General features: G+C 38.8%; 1 protein-coding gene across 1 annotated transcript in view; it reads right to left on the bottom strand.

The window, feature by feature from the left end:
- The window catches only part of LOC119722655, a 69,681-nt gene extending 53,645 nt beyond the window's left edge, over window positions 1-16,036 (bottom strand). The window contains exons 1-11 of the mRNA XM_038192886.1: window positions 15,872-16,036; window positions 11,190-11,395; window positions 9,790-9,922; window positions 9,148-9,522; window positions 8,101-8,178; window positions 7,565-7,682; window positions 6,276-6,466; window positions 4,930-5,079; window positions 3,658-3,843; window positions 1,374-1,594; window positions 16-136 (exon numbers count right to left, since the gene is read on the bottom strand). Coding sequence (XP_038048814.1) covers window positions 16-136; window positions 1,374-1,594; window positions 3,658-3,843; window positions 4,930-5,079; window positions 6,276-6,466; window positions 7,565-7,682; window positions 8,101-8,178; window positions 9,148-9,522; window positions 9,790-9,922; window positions 11,190-11,395; window positions 15,872-15,941 — 1,849 coding nt within the window. The 5' untranslated portion in view covers window positions 15,942-16,036. The remainder of the gene's footprint in view (window positions 1-15; window positions 137-1,373; window positions 1,595-3,657; window positions 3,844-4,929; window positions 5,080-6,275; window positions 6,467-7,564; window positions 7,683-8,100; window positions 8,179-9,147; window positions 9,523-9,789; window positions 9,923-11,189; window positions 11,396-15,871) is intronic.
- Between the last annotated feature and the right edge of the window lie 2,878 nt (window positions 16,037-18,914).

The following is an 18,914-nucleotide window of genomic DNA, read 5'->3' as shown; positions in this document are numbered from 1 at the left end:
AGACACAAGACTTACATGTTTCTTCATAGGTGGCAGAGAATCCCCCATACTGCATAGATCCATCACTGATGAGTCGCAGGGACAAGCCGTTGTACTGGCTCATCACTTGAGCAGATTCCATCTCACCAGTCAGCTCCTACAATCGAAACAATATACCATTCAAACCACAGACTACAAAATCATTAAAAAAAATCTTTCATTCTCTTGAATATTTTATGTGCAAGTGTGTATAGTTAGAACTTCTCATTGTCCTCGTTATGGTTTCTTCATATTGTACTCCAATTACCCTCTGATGAAATTAAACGAAGAGCATGTTGACATCCAAACATAAGGGAGTCAGGTTGGCGTAGCGGTACTTTCCTCACCTTCCACTGTTGTGAGCTGTGCTGTGTTTGAATCCCGCCTGGGCCAACATGTGGATGGGTTTTCATTTTCAGTCCCTGCCTGATTCCGTGGGTTTTCCCCAAAATATTCATCTGGGGTTTTCCTCCCACCTCTACAACTGTGATTTCTTCTCTCTAATTTCTTCAGGCTTGCGAGCTACAGTGCCTGGGGCCCATTTGAGGAATCTTTTTTTCATTACCAGATATAAATAATAATAATAATAATAATAAAAATATTGTCCTCTTACATATTTCTCTAGCTCCACACAAATATACCAAAATAATTATTTAGTTGTTCCCCAAATTTCTGTAATATCGTTCCTCATCTACTGCCAAGGAACCCCACTGGAAATGAGACAAGGGACTTTTGTCTAAATAATTAACAAAAACTAGAAAGCACTCAGAGAGCGCACACCTCCGCCAAGGCTGAACAATTCCCCGCCATATTGTTAGTACACCCATACAGCCTTGCATATCCATTGGACTTCCATATTTTAGTGCACATTTAAACTCAAACATTTTGTATGTATATGCCTGTGTTGGTCTACTTTTCCACTCCCCCACTGTATACAAATGGTCAAGTCCATTGACCTGTGTGGTTAGATTAGGTGGGTTACAAGGCATACAGGGTCCCTGGGTCAGTGCCACACACACAAACCTGTGCACAGAGCGATCTGGTGAAAGTTTTACATGCATATGGGTGAAGTCCTTTGAAAAATCCTGTATCCACACGCAGATCCCGATCACTTCCAAAATCTCATCGATTCGTACTTGTACCAAGGACCACCCTACAAATAATTTCATGAAAATCTGTCCACAACTTTTTTGAGCTATCCTGTTCACAGATAAACTCACTAACCAACCAACACACTAACCAACCAACACACAAACCAATGCTGGTGAAAACTTAACTTCCTTGGCGAAGGTACTAGATATTTTAAATGCGGCCTAGGGATTATTCCCCATCTTTTCTAAAAAAAAAATGCTTACATAATACGGTGACCACCCAGAATCCTGGGGCTCCACACCACCAATAAGCAGCTTATCATGGCCATACTCTGTGCTCAGGTCAGTAACGGTCAGTTTGATGTTATAACCCCCACGGACTTGGATGATCCACTGGCAGTCGGCGTCGCTAGGGTAACTGACAGGGTAACCAGGGGATTGGATGGTTCCCTGTCTGTCCAATAGGGTGGTGATTCCACAGGCATCTGAGAACATGGGGTTGGGGATAAATCAACGTGATTAACAGCACTCCATGACAGCTTATATAACAATAATAACAATAATAATTTGGGAGGCTAATCATCCTTACTCGCAGCTGGTATGCTGAATTGCAAAGGACGCGGCTACAACGTGGTCGTGCCGCTGGCACGTGAAGGCGCCTATAGCTGCCGGCCACATCGACCCATATATGACCACGGAGCACAGCCCGAGATCGAAAGTGTTTGAATTTTCCGGAGGGAGGAAAACCGGAGGGCCCAGAGAAAAACCCTCGTGACACAGGAGAGAACCAACGCACAACTCTACTCACATGTGATCCGCGGCCAGGATTCGAACCATGGTCACCTTGGTGAGAGGCGAGCGCTTTACGTACAAGCCACCCATGTCACCCTTACATGTTGTCCATTGTTCCCATGCTTGGCAACATTTGTCTTGAGTAATGTGCCAGGCAGTGACTCATATCTAAATGCATTCTTATGGCTGAAAATGCGCGAGTATAAAAGCGCAAGTGGAACACCGAAATAGATCTTTATCATGTTGCCACCATTTCAGTCATGTTCTATGTATCCCATGTAAGTACTGAATGATGTTTTTTGTGCAAAAAAGAACCAGACTATATTTCCATCCTGCCTCGCTTTAGTTACATTGATTTAAATGGGAAAAAAATCGATGGCCGCAACATGATAATGGTCTATTGTAGTGCATCTGTGTCCCATACGCCACACAGCCGAAGATGGATTACAAAGGCACTACATTTTCCGTGTTCCACAAACACGCGTGGGATGACGACTTTACCTTCAAGCAAACTTTACGCACAGTAAAGATGGAAGGAGCATGCCGTACACAAACTTTTCAACAGTAATTCTGTTACATGTGCGTGTATGGACCGTGGTATATGGGATACCAAACTGTCGTTGCAATAGCTCGACCAATCAGGATCGAGGATTCAAGTTTGTTTGAAGATAATATGCAAAATGCACAATTATATCCAACTGGATCAAAGAATTGTTATGATATATAGGGACATTCACATTGCCTATTGACCGTTCCAGCACGCAATCACGGAACACTCATCGAGGCCCCCTCCAATGGTGAAAGCATTATGCTAGCTTTTGTTTAGATGATCCTATACCGGGCAGATGCTTTGCACAATCCGGTTTGTTAGTAAAAACGTCATACATACACGCGCACGCACCACTGATAACTAGCGCCCATTGGATAAACACTTCCGGTTCCATTCATGCTATGCTACACCTAGTGAAGTACGCATGGTTAAATTGAAATGACGTCACACTAACGAACCGGATACCTTGCACAATGCTTTTATCATTGACGGGGGCTTCCTCGAATATACAGGGTGAGTAAAAAGAAAGGAAACCCAAATGGTGCAAACCTATTTTTTAAAGAAGTTCTGCGTGTAGCGCTTTCCAAATCTAGGATATAAAAGCCCAATTCATAAGCTTTCTTTTAGTGAAAGAATCATTCAAATCGCTCATGTACTTTTCCAGTTAGGGAATTTTCAACACAAAAACTTTTTTTAAGCTTGTCCACCGATCACAGTAAAGGTTAGTGATATTACAGCAAAACGAAAACTATTCATATACCAAAAAACACATCAGAACACTATCATAACCATGATAACTGGCACTTATAACATTTATGTAAAAACCTGCTGCTTCCAATGTTATAACATCATGGTTTACAATGTCAAGAGTTTAAAGTCTTGCCCTGCCTTCTATTTGGCTACCCGGAGACTTATAGCATTATTCTGATATCATTTTCAAGATACGACATGTTTCATTTTTACTGAAATATCACGTACTTTAAATGTGATCCGTTAAAAAACAGTGTTTGTGTTCGAAATTCCACAACTGGAAAAGTACATGAGCGATAAGAATGATTCTTTCACTAAAAGAAAGCTTATCAATTGGGCTCTCAAATTCTAGATGTGGAAAACGCTACATGCAGAACTTCTTCAAAAAACTGGGGGCACCATTTGGGTTTCTTTTTTTTTAAAGAGTCCATAGTAAGTATGTCCCTCAATCCTTACCATCAGTGAATGACATGTTGAAGCCTTGCCCAGCCTGGCCGCCATTGACGGTGAAAGTGACCCACACAGTGTCGGAAGTTGTGTAGAACATCCCTTCTTCCATACTTCCTGCAATCATCTTAATTCTTGTCTTAGGATCAGCTGGATTATCCCCAGTGCCGATCTCTACTACGTCATACACATCCTCTGCAAGATTGTATGTAAGGAGAGACCCATGCTTGGTGAGTCAAGAACACAAATGCTAAACCAACATTTTTGAAGCCTGAAAAATGTTCTCTTTAAAACAAAACAAAAAACTGTCTAATGCCTGCTTGTAGCGGAGAACTTAAGGGGTTCTGGAGGAGAAATTTGGGGATCAAGCACCCCCCCCCCCACAAAAAAAAATAATTGTTCAATATCCCTACTTGTTTGCAAGTTGGTTTTGACAGAACTTAAATTGGCAGTGAATTTAAAATGCCACAGATTTTTGAATACTTTCCTCAAAAATGCAAACATTCTGCTAGGTTTCCTTACACGTCTTCAAAGTTTCCAAACTTCCTGAAGAAGATATACTGATTCTTCTGTTGTCCTAAAAATGTTTGGCCTATAACATAATTATGCCTCTAACATAAATTTGTTTTCTTTTTTATTCCCAACATAAATCTACAGCTGGCAGAAGAAACAACACGCAGATTGTGGCAACTATTCTGAACATTTGTCGATTCTGAAATAACAGGGAATGACTTCACATAAAAGATCGACTTTTAAAGTCGTGTGAAACTACTCCAGAGTCTAATGAATGGATTTTTTGATACATTAAGTTGGCCTGGTTGGTTTGGAACCAATCTTAGAGGAGTGTTGAGTAGTGAAAGCATTCTATCTAAGGTTTAGGCTACACATAGCTTTTTGGCAATATCTGACATCTCTTAAGTTTTTGATTTGACAAAGTCTTAAGGATTGACTTACAAACTTTGCAAAACTAAAGAAGTATGTGTCTATCTTTGACAATTTTGTCAGTTTACCAATAAAAATTTCAACAAGGAACATTTATCATATATCAACATTTGGCAATATCTGACATCTCTTAAGTTTTTGATTTGACAAAGTTTTAAGGATTAACTTACAATCTTTGCAAAACTAAAGAAGTATGGGTCTATCTTTGACAATTTTGTCAGTTTACCAATAAAAATTTCAACAAGGAACATTTATCATATATCAACATTGAGCACATGTCTTCATTATGGATTCAAGAATCCTCTTGTGATTTTTTTTTTTTTTTAATTATCAACAAACCTGTGTTGAAATTGATGGTGTTGCCACTGATGAAGCGGCCAGGTCTACCATGAATGACCCACTGGCATTGCGACGATGGTAAGTCTGTGCCGTCAACTGCTACAGTGATGCTTGGGTTGGTGTCGTTAATGTAGAATTCTCCTCCGCAATCTGCAAGACGAAAAAAAACATACCAGAATTTGCATTTAAGAAAAAAAGAGAAAATTGACCCCCACTGCTCAGGAAGGATGGGTACAAACTAGGTAAAATCCCCAATCGTTTTAACTGACAAGCTATTCGTATGTGACATCATTGATTATTATTATTATTTACGGAATAAATGTGTGATCGAGAGGTTTTAATCACTCTGTTTAAGACCACTTAGAGTCTGGGTGCTGATAATTACCCGAGCCAGAGGCGACGGTAATTATTAGCACCCAGACTCCAAGCGGTCTTAAACAGAGTGATTAATACCGACCGAGCACATATTTATTCCCATTCATAAACACCTTTTCGGTCAAAAAAATCCAACATTTTGGTCAAAAATCCCGATTTTGTTCAACAAGTGCACTTCATGCTTTTTGAAACATCCCTCTAGCTAAATAATGGAGTGTTCAGCTGGCGATTAAGATGTAAACAACCCTTTTATGGAGATTGACACGCGCGTGGCACGTTCTGTGCGATGTCGTGCAGAACACACCTGGGCTTTGCGTTTTGAATTTAGAACTATAAAATTCTGACTCACTGGTAGTGTTGCACATGCCTACGTGAGGACTGTGAACGTTCAACCAATAAAATGGTAAAAGGCACCGGATTTTATGGGAGTCCACATTTTATGTGACACTGGAAAAGTGTTTAAGACCAGCTAGCCATGTCTTTATCATCCGTTTAAGACCGGCCACGTGACGGGCTCTCGACCAATAGGAATGGCTAAACTGTCTGAGGTATTTATGAATATTAATTATTTCTGGCAATCTAAACAAGGACTCCTCAAAAGTGCCCTAGGCACTGTAGCTCACAAGCCTGAAGAAACATGTAGAGAAGACAATGAAAAGAAATTACAGTTTTAGAGGTGGGAGGAAAAACCCAGAAGAAAATTCTGGGGAAAACACATGGAATCAGGTAGGGACTGAAAACCCAATCCACAGATTATCCCAGGCAGCAACTGAACCCGGGTAACAGCGGTGGAAGGCAAGGAAAGAAATGCTAAGCCAACCTGACTCCCCAAGTTGCTGTGTGTTGAAAGTTGCTGTGCGTTGTGACATCATGAGCTATTGCCTAAACTTACATGATAACATGTGCCAAAGTGGAGTTACGTTATGGCGTAAAGTTTTGAAAATCTGCCACAGGTCCACAACATCACCTACCATTTGTGGTGGGCTGATCAAATGTAATACTGAATCCTTGATCTGAGGTCGTGGCATCACTGCGGAATCTGAGCCATACTGCGTCAGATTCCAGCATCATGGGACCGCTGAGATTATCTCCAGTCAGCGAGATGAAACGGGAGGATTGATCCATGGGATCAGATCCACTGCCAATCTCTAGAACATCAAAACTGTTTGGACATACACAAGGAAAAAAAGTACAAGATTAAATAAAAAAGAACCGTTTGAGGCACTTAACACCTCAACATTTTGTGACCGAAATTGGAACAATTGTACAGCAACGGCTTAGCAATTTGCAAAAATGCATCCTTGTTTTTTTTCATGTTTCAAATCACTAGACTTTTCAAGTCAGCAAGGGTCAACACTAAGAACACATAAAACAATTTTGCAAATAAAATAGCAGTGTCTTGCGTGATGTCTCAGGATTTTAGATGTCTACAGCCACAAGATGGTGTCTCACAGAAATCTGAAATAACTCTTCAGACAGGCACAAATGTACTCAGCCCTTTAGTCATGGCCACACCTTAATTTGCTTGATAACTTCAACAGTTTGCTAAAAAGATTTTGTTTTTTAATTAAGACCTATTTCACCTACAATGAAACACACATGAATTCAACAGACCTAAGACATAGTGTTGCAGATGCCCAAAATTGGATTAAAGTAGGTTTTTTTGTTAAAGCTACAGTTCATCATTTGTAATTTGTGCATTTTGTTCGTTTGAAGCAACAAAAGAGTTCAAAATCTAATGAAGGATACTGAGCAACTAACCTGATGAAGTTTCAGCTAAGCTTCAGCTGTACAATTCCGAAAAAAAACAGCATTCTAAGATCTCAATTTCAAATCAACAGTTACTGAATCATGTTTTGAAATGTTTTAAATTGCAGCTATACGCGACGTCGCGCACTGATCCGACAAATTACAACAACAGCGCGCACGTATGCGTCGTTCCAATACTTGTGCGCGCTGCGCTGAATAACAAAACAAACTACTAATTTAAATTTTCCTACGGTGCTTCTTAAGAATCACCGTTGGAAATGCCTTCTTTCATTGATTACTTCAAAATGACAGCTTCCCAGAAAGAATAATTTCACAGGGAGTTTAATTCCCTTACTATTTTTCAACCAAGTTTGTTTTTCAACAATAATTACGCCAGTTACTTTTCAGATGGCTGCAAATGATGGACTCTAGCTTTAAAACAAAACATACAAGTTGAAAATTTGGAGGAAAAAATAGATCTTTAATGTATAACAGGCCTAAACCAACATACCCATATTCCAGACTGAAGTTATCTGGTGTCATTCTAATTCTCAAACCGGCAACACCAGATACTTTCCATATGCACAGCAAGTCATTGTCGTAGTTGGACAGTGATACAGATGTGGAACCTGCAAATAAAACAATGCTGAATTTTATTTGTAACTTCATTTTGAGCAATTTGGGGAGGGGGGCCAAGATTGACAATTACTTTAAATGTGTTATTCGCTCTGGGATTACCCCACATTAAACCCTGCAATTTTGTTCAGTGAAAATTAGGCTTTGAAGGACACAAATTTTAAACCAAACCAGTGTCCATGCTACTGGGACACACATTTAGATCAACACTGGATGAGCGCCAATGATCATTCGTGTTTGTAGTATCAATTCAATTTGATATTGGGTCAAGATTTCCGATTTAACTACATGAAGCTTTTCCTTCCATATTTTGTCATCCTTGGCATGAGCAATCCCTGTCTCATATATCACAATCCAAAACCCTTAACCAACAAGATATTTTGGTTGCTGAAGTATTCAAACACTACTGACCTGACTCTGGAATGGTGATATTTTCCCCACATGTAACATTAGCAGGCATAGCAGTCTCATTTTTCGCATCTGGAAGACCTGAAAGAAACAAGACAGAAGATATACTATGCTATTCATCACAGCAACTTCTTCTTTTTAATTTGAAACAACTTTGTATTCATTTCAATGTCTTCAAATATTTCCATTTCTCTTTTTACTTGTTAAATTTTTTAATCAAAGAAATTAACATAATCGAAAACAGCCTTTTTTTTATTGAAGTAAGTAGTAAAGTCTGTGACAAGCCAACATAGCTTATCAGACCAGCATTTACCTCTGGTTTCGATCCTAGGTATGAAACGACTGTAGATATTTCTGTAACCCCCCCCCCCCCCCGATGGGATGCCAGTCCATCGCAGGTTACTCCCCTGTTAATGCCTGAAGACAGCTTCAGAATGCCATTATTTTATACTCCTGGGTGGAGAGAGGCAAGTGAGGGTGAAGTGGCTTGCCCAAGGACACACATATGGCCAGCAGCCGGATTCAAAAACAAACCACACTCTCCATTTTTTAATTGAATTTATGGTGAAATCGCAGATTCCTATGTAGATACTGAATTAATAACTGCCTATATTCAGGCATGCAACTGAGAATTTAGGAAAAAAACAAGGAAACTCCAAACCTCACAAGACTTTGCACAGTATTTTTCAATTTGTAATGGCATTTACAAATTATAGTGAAACATTTTCAATTCATATTAAAAAAATTTACAAGACATTTTTTTTTACAAATAATTTTAGGAGTGTAACTTAATCCCCAACAGTTAAATTGCCGGCAAATATTTCCATCAAAAAATGAGAGTTTAGATACAAATGTGGCAGCAGGTCCTCAAATTAATTTTTAAATAATTTTTTTCTTTAAAATACCAGGCATTTGATATAATTAACAATTCTTAAATAGCTTCCTACTTCATGCCAAAATGTACCATTTTGAATTGAAAATGTCCATAAAAATTATCAAGTTTATCTATTAAGCATAAAATGTGGATTTTTTTCAAGTAACTGTGCTTACCCATTGACGTCTCATACAGCATGACAGAGAATCCACGTCCAGTAACTGAATAGTCGCTCTCAAACAGCAACCACATCTCATTGCTCTCCGATACCACTGGCTGATACCTGCCTCGTCTACCAGACACCCGTGCCAACCTGGTCTCAAATCGCTGGCTGGCATTGACCCCGTTGCCCATCTCGATGAAGTCAAGTCCTTCCTCCGTGTCCAGATCCATGATCTCAGCCCAGATCCTGGTGTTGGGGGTCGATGTGAAGGTGAAGAAATACAACACCAAGTCACGGTAGGATTGTGGGTAATCCAGGGATCGAATCACAGTAGGTTTGCCAGGAATGAGGTTGTAGGACTGGACAAGTTGCTTCAGCTCTGGAATAACTAGACCAGAAATAACACACACAACTATTAGCAATGTGTGTAATTAAGTATGATAAACAAACAAAAAATTGAGAATAAATGTCCTGGGTAAAAAAAAAAATGAAGGATAATTCTTTGAAACCTGCCATCCAGAATTGCCACATACCCTGTAGTACCATCTCTATTAATGTACGGATAGTAGATGAACTCTCACAAAAACTACCAGTCTAAGACCACAACTACTTAAAAATGAAGACTAAAAACTAGGGAACTAAAGGAAGTTCGTACCCCTATCTGACTCTGTGTAGTAAGCAAGAAAGCCTGTACGGTTGTCTGCATTGTAGCTCTCCGATGTGAAATTGAGCTGCACTGTGTTTCCAGAACTGTAGTAGTTTTTGGGAAGCCTCCCTGCTCGTAAAATCTGAAGAAGGAACATAAAAGAAAATGACGTCATGCAGATCAAATATAAAAAAGCAATTCCTAAAAAATTGAAATAATAAAAATGTACTAGTGGAATAGTGTTGATAGATACCTAGCTGCATGAGGCTTTTGGTTGGTTTGGGCTGGATTTGTTTAGGCTGGGCTCGTTTGTGGTTGGTTGGGCCGGGTTGGGCCAGGTTAGTGGCTGGGTTAAGTTGGAAATGGGTTGAAATGGGTTAATAGGATTTGGTTGGGTTCAAATATAAGAGTTTGGTTGAGTAGTGTCTAACTGAGTTGAGTTGTGTGTCCAGGCAGTGGCCCTTCATGCTCTTAGATAATAATAATAATTTGGGAGGCTAATCATCCTTACTCGCAGCTGGTATGCTGAATTGCGAAGGACGCGGCTACAACGTGGTTGGGCCGCTGGCACGTGAAGGCGCCTATGGCTGCCGGCCACATCGACCCATATATGACCGCGGAGCACAGCCTGAGATCGAAAGTGTTTGATTTTTCCGGAGGGAGGAAAACCGGAGGGCCCGGAGAAAAACCCTCGTGGCACAGGAGAGAACCAACGCACAACTCTACTCACATGCGATCCGCGGCCAGGATTCGAACCATGGTCACCTTGGTGAGAGGCGAGCGCTTTACACACAAGCCACCCATGCCACCAAGAGTATACAGGAGTATTTTGTTTCAAATGCGCCGTTTAGGGGTCAGCAAAACACAAAATGATAAAGATAAACACAATAATACCTTGAAAATGTTACTTTTGAAACATTGCTTCAAACACATATGTGCTCGAATTGTTGACAACTTTGGCTAATAATTCCTTTAAAAATATCATCAGAAAAATTAATCAAAAACTACATTTTGCACAAAATTGCACCATTAATAACAAGTAAAGTCTGTCATACAGGAGCCAATATGGCCCACAGGCTGGCGTTTATCTCCAGTTTCCCTGGCATGAACCAACTTCAGATTATTTCTATTCCCCTAGTTACAATGCTAGTCCATCGCAGGCTACTCCCCAGCTAATGCCAGTATCCATTTATACTCCTAGGGGTGAAGTGTCTTTCTCATGGAAACAACATATGGCAAGTGGCTGGATTCGAACCGGTGGCCCTCTGATCATGAGTCACGAATCCTAACTACTAGGCCATACTCCGATCCCCCTCATCTGCGAACAATCTAAAATACTAAATACATGTAAATTGCGTACATTGCAACTTAAGTGTCATGTAAATCCAAGAGAGGGAGAGAAAACTCACCAAAGGATCAACCTTGTTGGGCTCACTGATCATAAGAACATCATCATCCCCGAGATCAAAGCTGTCAAACATCAGACGGATGATCTTATCATCGTCGACAGTAATGGTGAAGAGTTGGCAGTCATAGTCCCAAGGATAGGGATCAGGGTGCTCAAGAGAAGATGCATTGCCCGATGGACCAGACAAATCCACTGGTACGTAGCATGCTACAAACAGTAACAAAAAGTCCAAATAAATCATAAACAGAAACTGACTAAGTGCAATAAGTAGAAAGTTAAACTAGGAAATTGTCAGGAGTGGGGTTTGAACTAGTCTATGGAATATCGCCCTGCACAGCAAGGTCTATAATATGCAAGCAAATTCGGCAATTAATTATGCAAACAAAACTGCATTTTGACTTAAGATTCTGACCATTCAGCGAGCGCCTTCTATCGGGTCTTCTGTAACCCGTTTTGAAAGCCAGTGTCGGGTTTCATTAGATCTCTATACCCGTAGTATTGCAAAAACTCATAGCATCCAAACTGACCACTCAATAGCTTAGTCCCGATTTCGGAATGAAATAACGTCATGTTGAATCCCATTGGCTGGTGCAAGGGGTCGCATACATTGCATGCTGAGATATATCAGACATTGGACCGGAGACAGAGAGGGCTCCGTTGGACAACGGGTGATACTCAGACTAGGTTTGAACCTGTAACCTCCAGAATACCATACCAGTGCTCTACCAACTGAGCTATCCAGTTTAATGTTAGCAGTTCCCCATTATGTCATTCTCTTTGTTTAACATCTCATTCTCCTTATATGGAGGTCATATCAGTGGTTCTCAAGCACACGGTTGTATATAGTAGGCGCATGCAACGGGTACTGCGTGCACGTGGGGCGTGCATAGTGCAGCATCTTGCGACCGTTTTTAAACAGGCCGGTGTCTGAACAGCCAGTGAATTCCTATTTACAGTGAGAATGGGTAAACTGTCTCATGTATTTTGACTAAGTGGATATACATGAATGTTGGGGCAGTTTCATGGAGGGATCATTGAGATTGTTAACATGCAATTTGTTACTAAACTTCCTACAGAATATATTTTCAAAGTAACAAAACTTTACTGAAACAAATTTGAAAATAATTGTCACTGAAATCAAAGTATACAGGGCGAGTCAAAAAAAGGAAATCCAATGGTCAGGACAATATTTTTTAACGAAATTCTGCATGTAGCACTTTCATAATCTAAGATATAAAAGCCCAATTAATAAGCTTTCTTTTAGTACAAGAATCATTCAACACACTCATGTACTTTTCAAGTTGCAGAATTTTAAACACAAACACTGTTTTAAAGTTCTGTCCACAGAATCCACGGATCGATCACCAAAAAAGTTAAGTGTTCTTTCACCAAAACGAAACAGGGATGTATGTATATGTTTTTTTGCACTCACCCTGTATAACTCATCAGCAGCCTGTAACAGTTTGCGAGTCAAAATATTAACATTTCTAGCAGTTTGTTCATCATATACTGTAGGTAATTTAGTATTTATCAGAAGCCCAAGAGACAATTTTCATTTGAGGGGGGGGAAGGGGTTATGAAACAAGACTGGCCACTGTCTGACAGTAGGAGATGCCATTTGTGGCATAATCTTGTACGTAGACTACGTGCATGCCAACAATTTACACATTACTGACACTTTAAAGATTAGCTTTACATAAAATTCAAAATCATTTGAACATTTCCTATAACTTGGATATAATTAGAAGAAAATTAGTAACAAACCTTAACAGATTATAGGCAAGAATTACCAAGCGCTTTTGGCACAGTCATGTGAGGATTAAATATTATCTCAAATTAAATATCATTTAACAAATGATATCATGGATTAGCATGATTCAGTAACTATAGTTGCACAAAAACAAAAGTAATCAGATGAGGTTGGCAATTTATCAGACTTGATCAGGACCGCCTAAGGATTACAGATAATTCTAGGTCAAAGATCAAAGAATTGTGAAATAACCGTAAAATAGTAGCATTACACCAGACAGGAATATGCTAAAATATCAAATCAGATTTATTCTGGGATTGTCTATCTTCAGATACAATGAGCAAGCCGATGAATTCTGGTTTTTTTTTAAATTTTATTTTATTTTATTTTTACTTATAAACACGTGACCACATGATGTACAAAAAGTATCAGTGAAACACCCTTTGTCTTTGTACACATCGACCGTATACAACTAATAAACAAAATACATTGAAAAAAATTGAGAAAAGTTTGCTCACTGGCTTACTGCCATGTACTGACACAATTAACAACAAGAAAAGAAAATTTACAACAGCAAAATATCCAATATTCTGGCAACTTTTGGTGCTGAGCTTAAAGGGAATGTACATCATTGGCTTTTGCTGTAATTTTCAGAAATGAACTATTTGAGGGGTTAGTATAATAGATCAAATATTGTTGCACTGACATGTTTGAAGTTTTGTGTTCGAAAATGCTGAAAAAAAATTAAAAAAACAAAAATGTTCAAGTAGTCTGGTTCCTTGACTCCACTAAAGATAAAATGGATCAATTTATAGATGCCGGAAAATTGTAAGGTAAGGGAACCAGTCTAGCTGGCCTGCACCCGTTCATGAACATGTAACCAATAGCAAACAAAATTTGGACTGGAAAAAGTGTAAAGTTGGAGCAGCAGTTGAAAAATAGTTAGGTTTTTCCAACGGTGGTCGGCCGAAATGCATACAAAAATACCATTTTCTTGAAAATGACTTCACACCAGGTGCCATAATTTTACAGGATGCTTTAGACTGTCATTTACCAACATCCTAGTAAGGTATTTCGTAAAAACTTGGTAGTTTTATTTTTCGATGTTTGCAAATGTTGTATATTCCCTTTAATAGCTGTAATACTGAGGTTTCTGCCTGAAATGATGTCACACTTCTGCTCATGAATATGGAAATTTCAGTAGCATAAAACCAAAAAGGCACCAACATACCCTTGAAAATGGCAAAAGAAAATTGAAAAAAGGTTAAATGGTGCACACAAAGGTGCATTTTCAAGGATTGCATTTTAAACAATTACACTGCATGGCCCTTTAAAGCTTGAAATGTCAAGGTTGATCAGGAGGAATTCTCATATTAAAATGCACATATAATAAGGGAATAAATCTGTGCCCGAGAGGTTTTTATCACTCTGTTTAAGACCGCTTAGAGTCTGGGTGCTGATAATTACCCTTGCCTCCGGCTCGGGTAATTACCCGACTCTAAGCGGTCTTAAACAGAGTGATAAATACCGACCAAAACCTATTTATTCCCATTCATAAATACCTTTTTGGTAAAAAAAATCAAATAATTCGTTCAAAAAATCCTGATTTTGTTCAACAAGTTCACTTCATGCTTTTTGAAACATCCCTCTAGCAAAATAATGGAGTGTTCAGCTGGCGAGTAAGATGTAAACAACCCTTTTATGGAGATTGACGCGCGCGTAGCATGTTCTGCGCGATGTCGCGCAAAACGCACCTGGGGCGTTGCGTGTTGAATTTAGAACTATAAAATTCTGACTCGCTGGTAGTGTTGTGCATGCCTACGTGAGGATTGTGAACGTTCAACCAATAAAACGGTAAGAGGCACCGGATTTTTAGGAGTCCACATTTTATTGTGACACTGGAAAAGTGTTTAAGACCAGCTAGCCATGTCTTTATCATCCGTTTAAGACCGGCCACGTGAAGGGCTCTCGACCAATAGGAATAGCTAAACTGTCCGAGGTATTTATGAATGGAATTTTAAATGCAGATCTTTGAAATCTACCTTTGTAATCCATTTAACTTTATTTACGATCTTCATATTGTCATTTTAAGAGTGTTTTGGTGCCTTGTTGGTTTTTATGCTTATGCAAATTTCCATATTCATGGCAAAGCTGTGATGCCTCAGTGAAAGCAGAAACTTCAGTTTCACATTTGCTTCAGCACAAAATGTCACCAGAATTTTAGGGGTTTGCTGTGGTTGTCTTTCTGCTTTCAGTGGTTCATTGTTGTCTGAGTATATGACAGTAAGACAATTAGAAAACTTTTTGCGCACATGTTTTCCACAGGCAGAATTTGGGGTTTACAGTTTGAAGAGAAAAATCCTAAATCTGAAGAGTGTGTTCCTAAAGTGACATCACAGCAACACATTTTATGTGAAAAGAGGGTATTGTTTTATTTTGATTAGTAGCTTCATATATGTCTTAATTTGTACTAAAGATGGGCGAACAAATTGTAACGTGAGTCACCATAACATGAGTTACCAAAATATAACCCTCTCAAGATTTTTTGATTGATTATTTTTGTAATACTTGAAATGGTAGCAAATGACTTACATCCCAATGTCTTGGCACTAAAAAAATTTTTCCAAAAGTGCACAGTATGAGAAAACTTTCATATGACATGGGCGTTTAAATTTTTAGCCATGTCCTTTTCTTGTAACGTGAGTTACCAATAACAAACTTATTGCCAAACCAACAGAAATCTGGTGTTGTTGTTTGTTGTTTTTTAAAGTTAATTTCAAGGGATCTTCTGTGAGAAAATCCACCCTAGATGCTTGATATTATAGAATAAAAGCACAGAGGTTGGAGGAAGACCCCTCCAAATGTAACACAAGTTTACAAAAGATTTACAAAAGAACAAAACTTCAATATTCCTTTACACAAATGACAAGTACCTGTGGTAGCTGGTGTGCTGATATGGAGTAACACACAGAGCAAAACCCCAGGGAGTATCAGTCGTCCCATGGCGACAGCAGACTTGACGTTCACTCTGCAACTCCTGAAATGCTGATGTACTGTACCACAATCATGCACAGCCTCCTGGCAAGTAAAGATGCTCACAAAAAAGGAACAGGTTAAAGGAAAAAAGGACCAATCACAACTTGGGTTACTAAAGTGAAGCTGCTTGGAAGGCCACAAGCAAGCCTGTGATTGGTGGATAGTAGTCACATGTCATTCCAGCTACTTCCTGATTGTAGTATTTGCACAGCCATAATCATAAACGTCATCCCTAGAAACCAAATCCTAACCCAAAGCTTGTTATCTGGTATGACTTAATGGTGTGATAACAACAGCATGTGAGCAGTCATATGTGAGGCCACAGAGATTGGCTAATCCATTTAGACCAACTCTGCACAAACACAAATTGAATATTTGAAATTGGCATTTATTTAAAAATAGGTTGGTGTACTGTAAGTAACAAGAAAGAGGAACGCAAGTTCAAAAATTTCAGATGTGTGTGACCGGGAAGGGGGTTCATAACTTGCAGAAGAGAATTTTGTTTTTTTTTTGGGGGGGGGGCAAAATTGCTGTAAATTATGTGGAAAGAGAAACGTATTGCACAAAATTAAATATGCACTTGGCCGTGCTATTTTCGAGTTTCATCTCAAAAAATAGAATTGTTTTTTCCAAAATTCCTAGCAATATAAAAGTTTTTCACTTATGAATGAGAAATCGATCGCAAAAGTCCACCGACATTTAGTTACTGAATTATTTCTTCACAAAATTTGAATTACTAGCTGCCAGACAATAATTCGCCTCTGCAGGGCGGGTTCATTTGTGCGCAAACAGCGAAGTTTTTCTTGTTTAAACAAAACAAACAAATTCGTTAGGAGAAATTTTTTTTTTTTTTTTTAAGAGCAGGGGCATGATTTTTAACTTCCACTTGAAAAAAATGCTGTGGCATGTCTCCAGGAAGAAATCATATCTAATAACTTATTTTCACTGGCCAGAAAACAAAATAAAAACATGGGTTCAGTCCTACTTACTTTTCTTAGCATCTGACACTGAAATGAATGCATCTGATGTTCGTATAACTAACTATGTATCTTATGTATTTACTCGACACTAGATTGATTCCAAATTCTACAGTTGGCAACGACTTCAGAAATGCACACATTTTTACCAAAACAAGATTATTCGTAATGATAACGTATCCATAAACCTCTTCCGATGCCATTCAGAAGAGCGTCCCCATTCTACCACCCATACATTTTATCTGAACAGTAATTCATTGATTTGTTAGTAACTGTTGTCAGGAAAATTTCTTTCAAATTAAACCCCCCCCCCCCACAATTTCCAAAGGTCTTCCGAGTTACCCAAAATTTACAGCAACGATTTCATTTTTATCAGAAAACAATTTTCAAGATACCAATCCACCCAGCCAGCCTATCTTACACAAGGAAGCTCTGCGGTTTGGCTTAACGTGCCGGTACATGGGCGTCAACTATTGGTACATGTAATAATAATTATGCACACAGTTCCTTGATAATGCAAGTATTAAATCAACCTTGTACAATTCTGTACCATTCTGTGGGGATCTCGTTAAGCCCCCCTACTGATAGGAGAGGTTTTATTTTAGGCAATGGTTCCCCTTCCTGTAGCAATCAGGATATGTGATAACAACACAAACATCAAACAATGACACATGATCACTTATAAGGGCTTACAATTATGTCCTACTTGAAAATTGGGCGTGATTTTCCTATTAATAGCACAGATTAAATCTGAAGTGTTAGTTTTTCCTATTAAATTTGGTTTTATGTTTAAACAGAAAAATCCAAAACCAATCAAAATGAAAGGAACAGACTTCATTTAAACACACTTTTTATTTCAAAAAAGCAATTTCTGTAGGAAAAATATATACCAAATTATGTATCTATTTACAAGTAAACATACAATCAAATTTACAAAAACATGATAACATATATTTTGTAAAATATAAACGCATATGTTTCAATCATTTTTAGACTTCCGAGATAAAAAAACAATACAGTATTACAAGATGATTTTAATATAGTGGGGTACTTATAGGAACAGCAGCAATAACTAGTTACATGATTTTTTGTGTGAATTGAATATTTCTGAATTTGTTCTGTGTATTCGGGAGATGTAAATTCAATCAGGGCTTGTAAGCAGTCCCAACCAAGTAAACCTAAAAATACGTATGTGAAGGGCAAAACCCAAAATATTGAATAACAACTACATTCCTAGAAGTAAAAGCAGACATTGTTAAAATGAATATGCTTGATGCCTAAAGTGTAGGGAGAAAAAGTTACATTCAGCAAGCAAATATATCCTCACAGAATGGCAACTGCTACAGACAGCTAGCACATGTTTCAGCTTGACATAACACTGTTTGAATTCCATCTGATTCAAGCAGTTATTCCATACTCAAAAGTGTGGGGAGTGCGGCCCAGTGGTTAGGGTTTGTGACTCACAATCAGAGTGTCAGGGGTTCAAATCCAGCTGCTGGTAAGGTGTCCTTGGGCAAGCCATTTCACCCCCACTTGCCTCTCTCCACCCAGGAGTATAAATGGGTACCGGCATTAGCTGGGGAGTAACCTGTGATGGACTGGCATCCCATCCAGGGGGAATAGAAGTATTCTCAGTCATTTCATGCTACTCAGTGAGTATAAACTGGGAGTATAAATTGGAGATAAACTACTACTTACTACAAAAGATTCAAAAACAGGCCCACCAAATACTAAAAAGATACTAGAAGTCTGGCAATGCACCCATGTAAAATTGTTTGCATTGCATTTTCTAATGGCATTCCGAGGTTTTTCTGAAACAAATAAATAAAATGGACCATTTCCATCCTTCAAGTTCTTATGATGGCCAGCCACATCTTGTCCATTTTCTTAATATTCTGAAATGTGTTTCACTGGCTCTTTAGTAAAGCATAGTTGTATCATGCCCAGAGCTCAAATGTAAAGA

The sequence above is a fragment of the Patiria miniata genome, unplaced genomic scaffold (genome assembly GCF_015706575.1).
Source record: "Patiria miniata isolate m_02_andy unplaced genomic scaffold, ASM1570657v1 HiC_scaffold_16, whole genome shotgun sequence".
NCBI lineage: Eukaryota > Metazoa > Echinodermata > Asteroidea > Valvatida > Asterinidae > Patiria > Patiria miniata.
The sequence above is the reverse complement of the archived record's forward strand: the minus strand, read 5'-3'. Positions and strand labels throughout refer to the sequence as shown.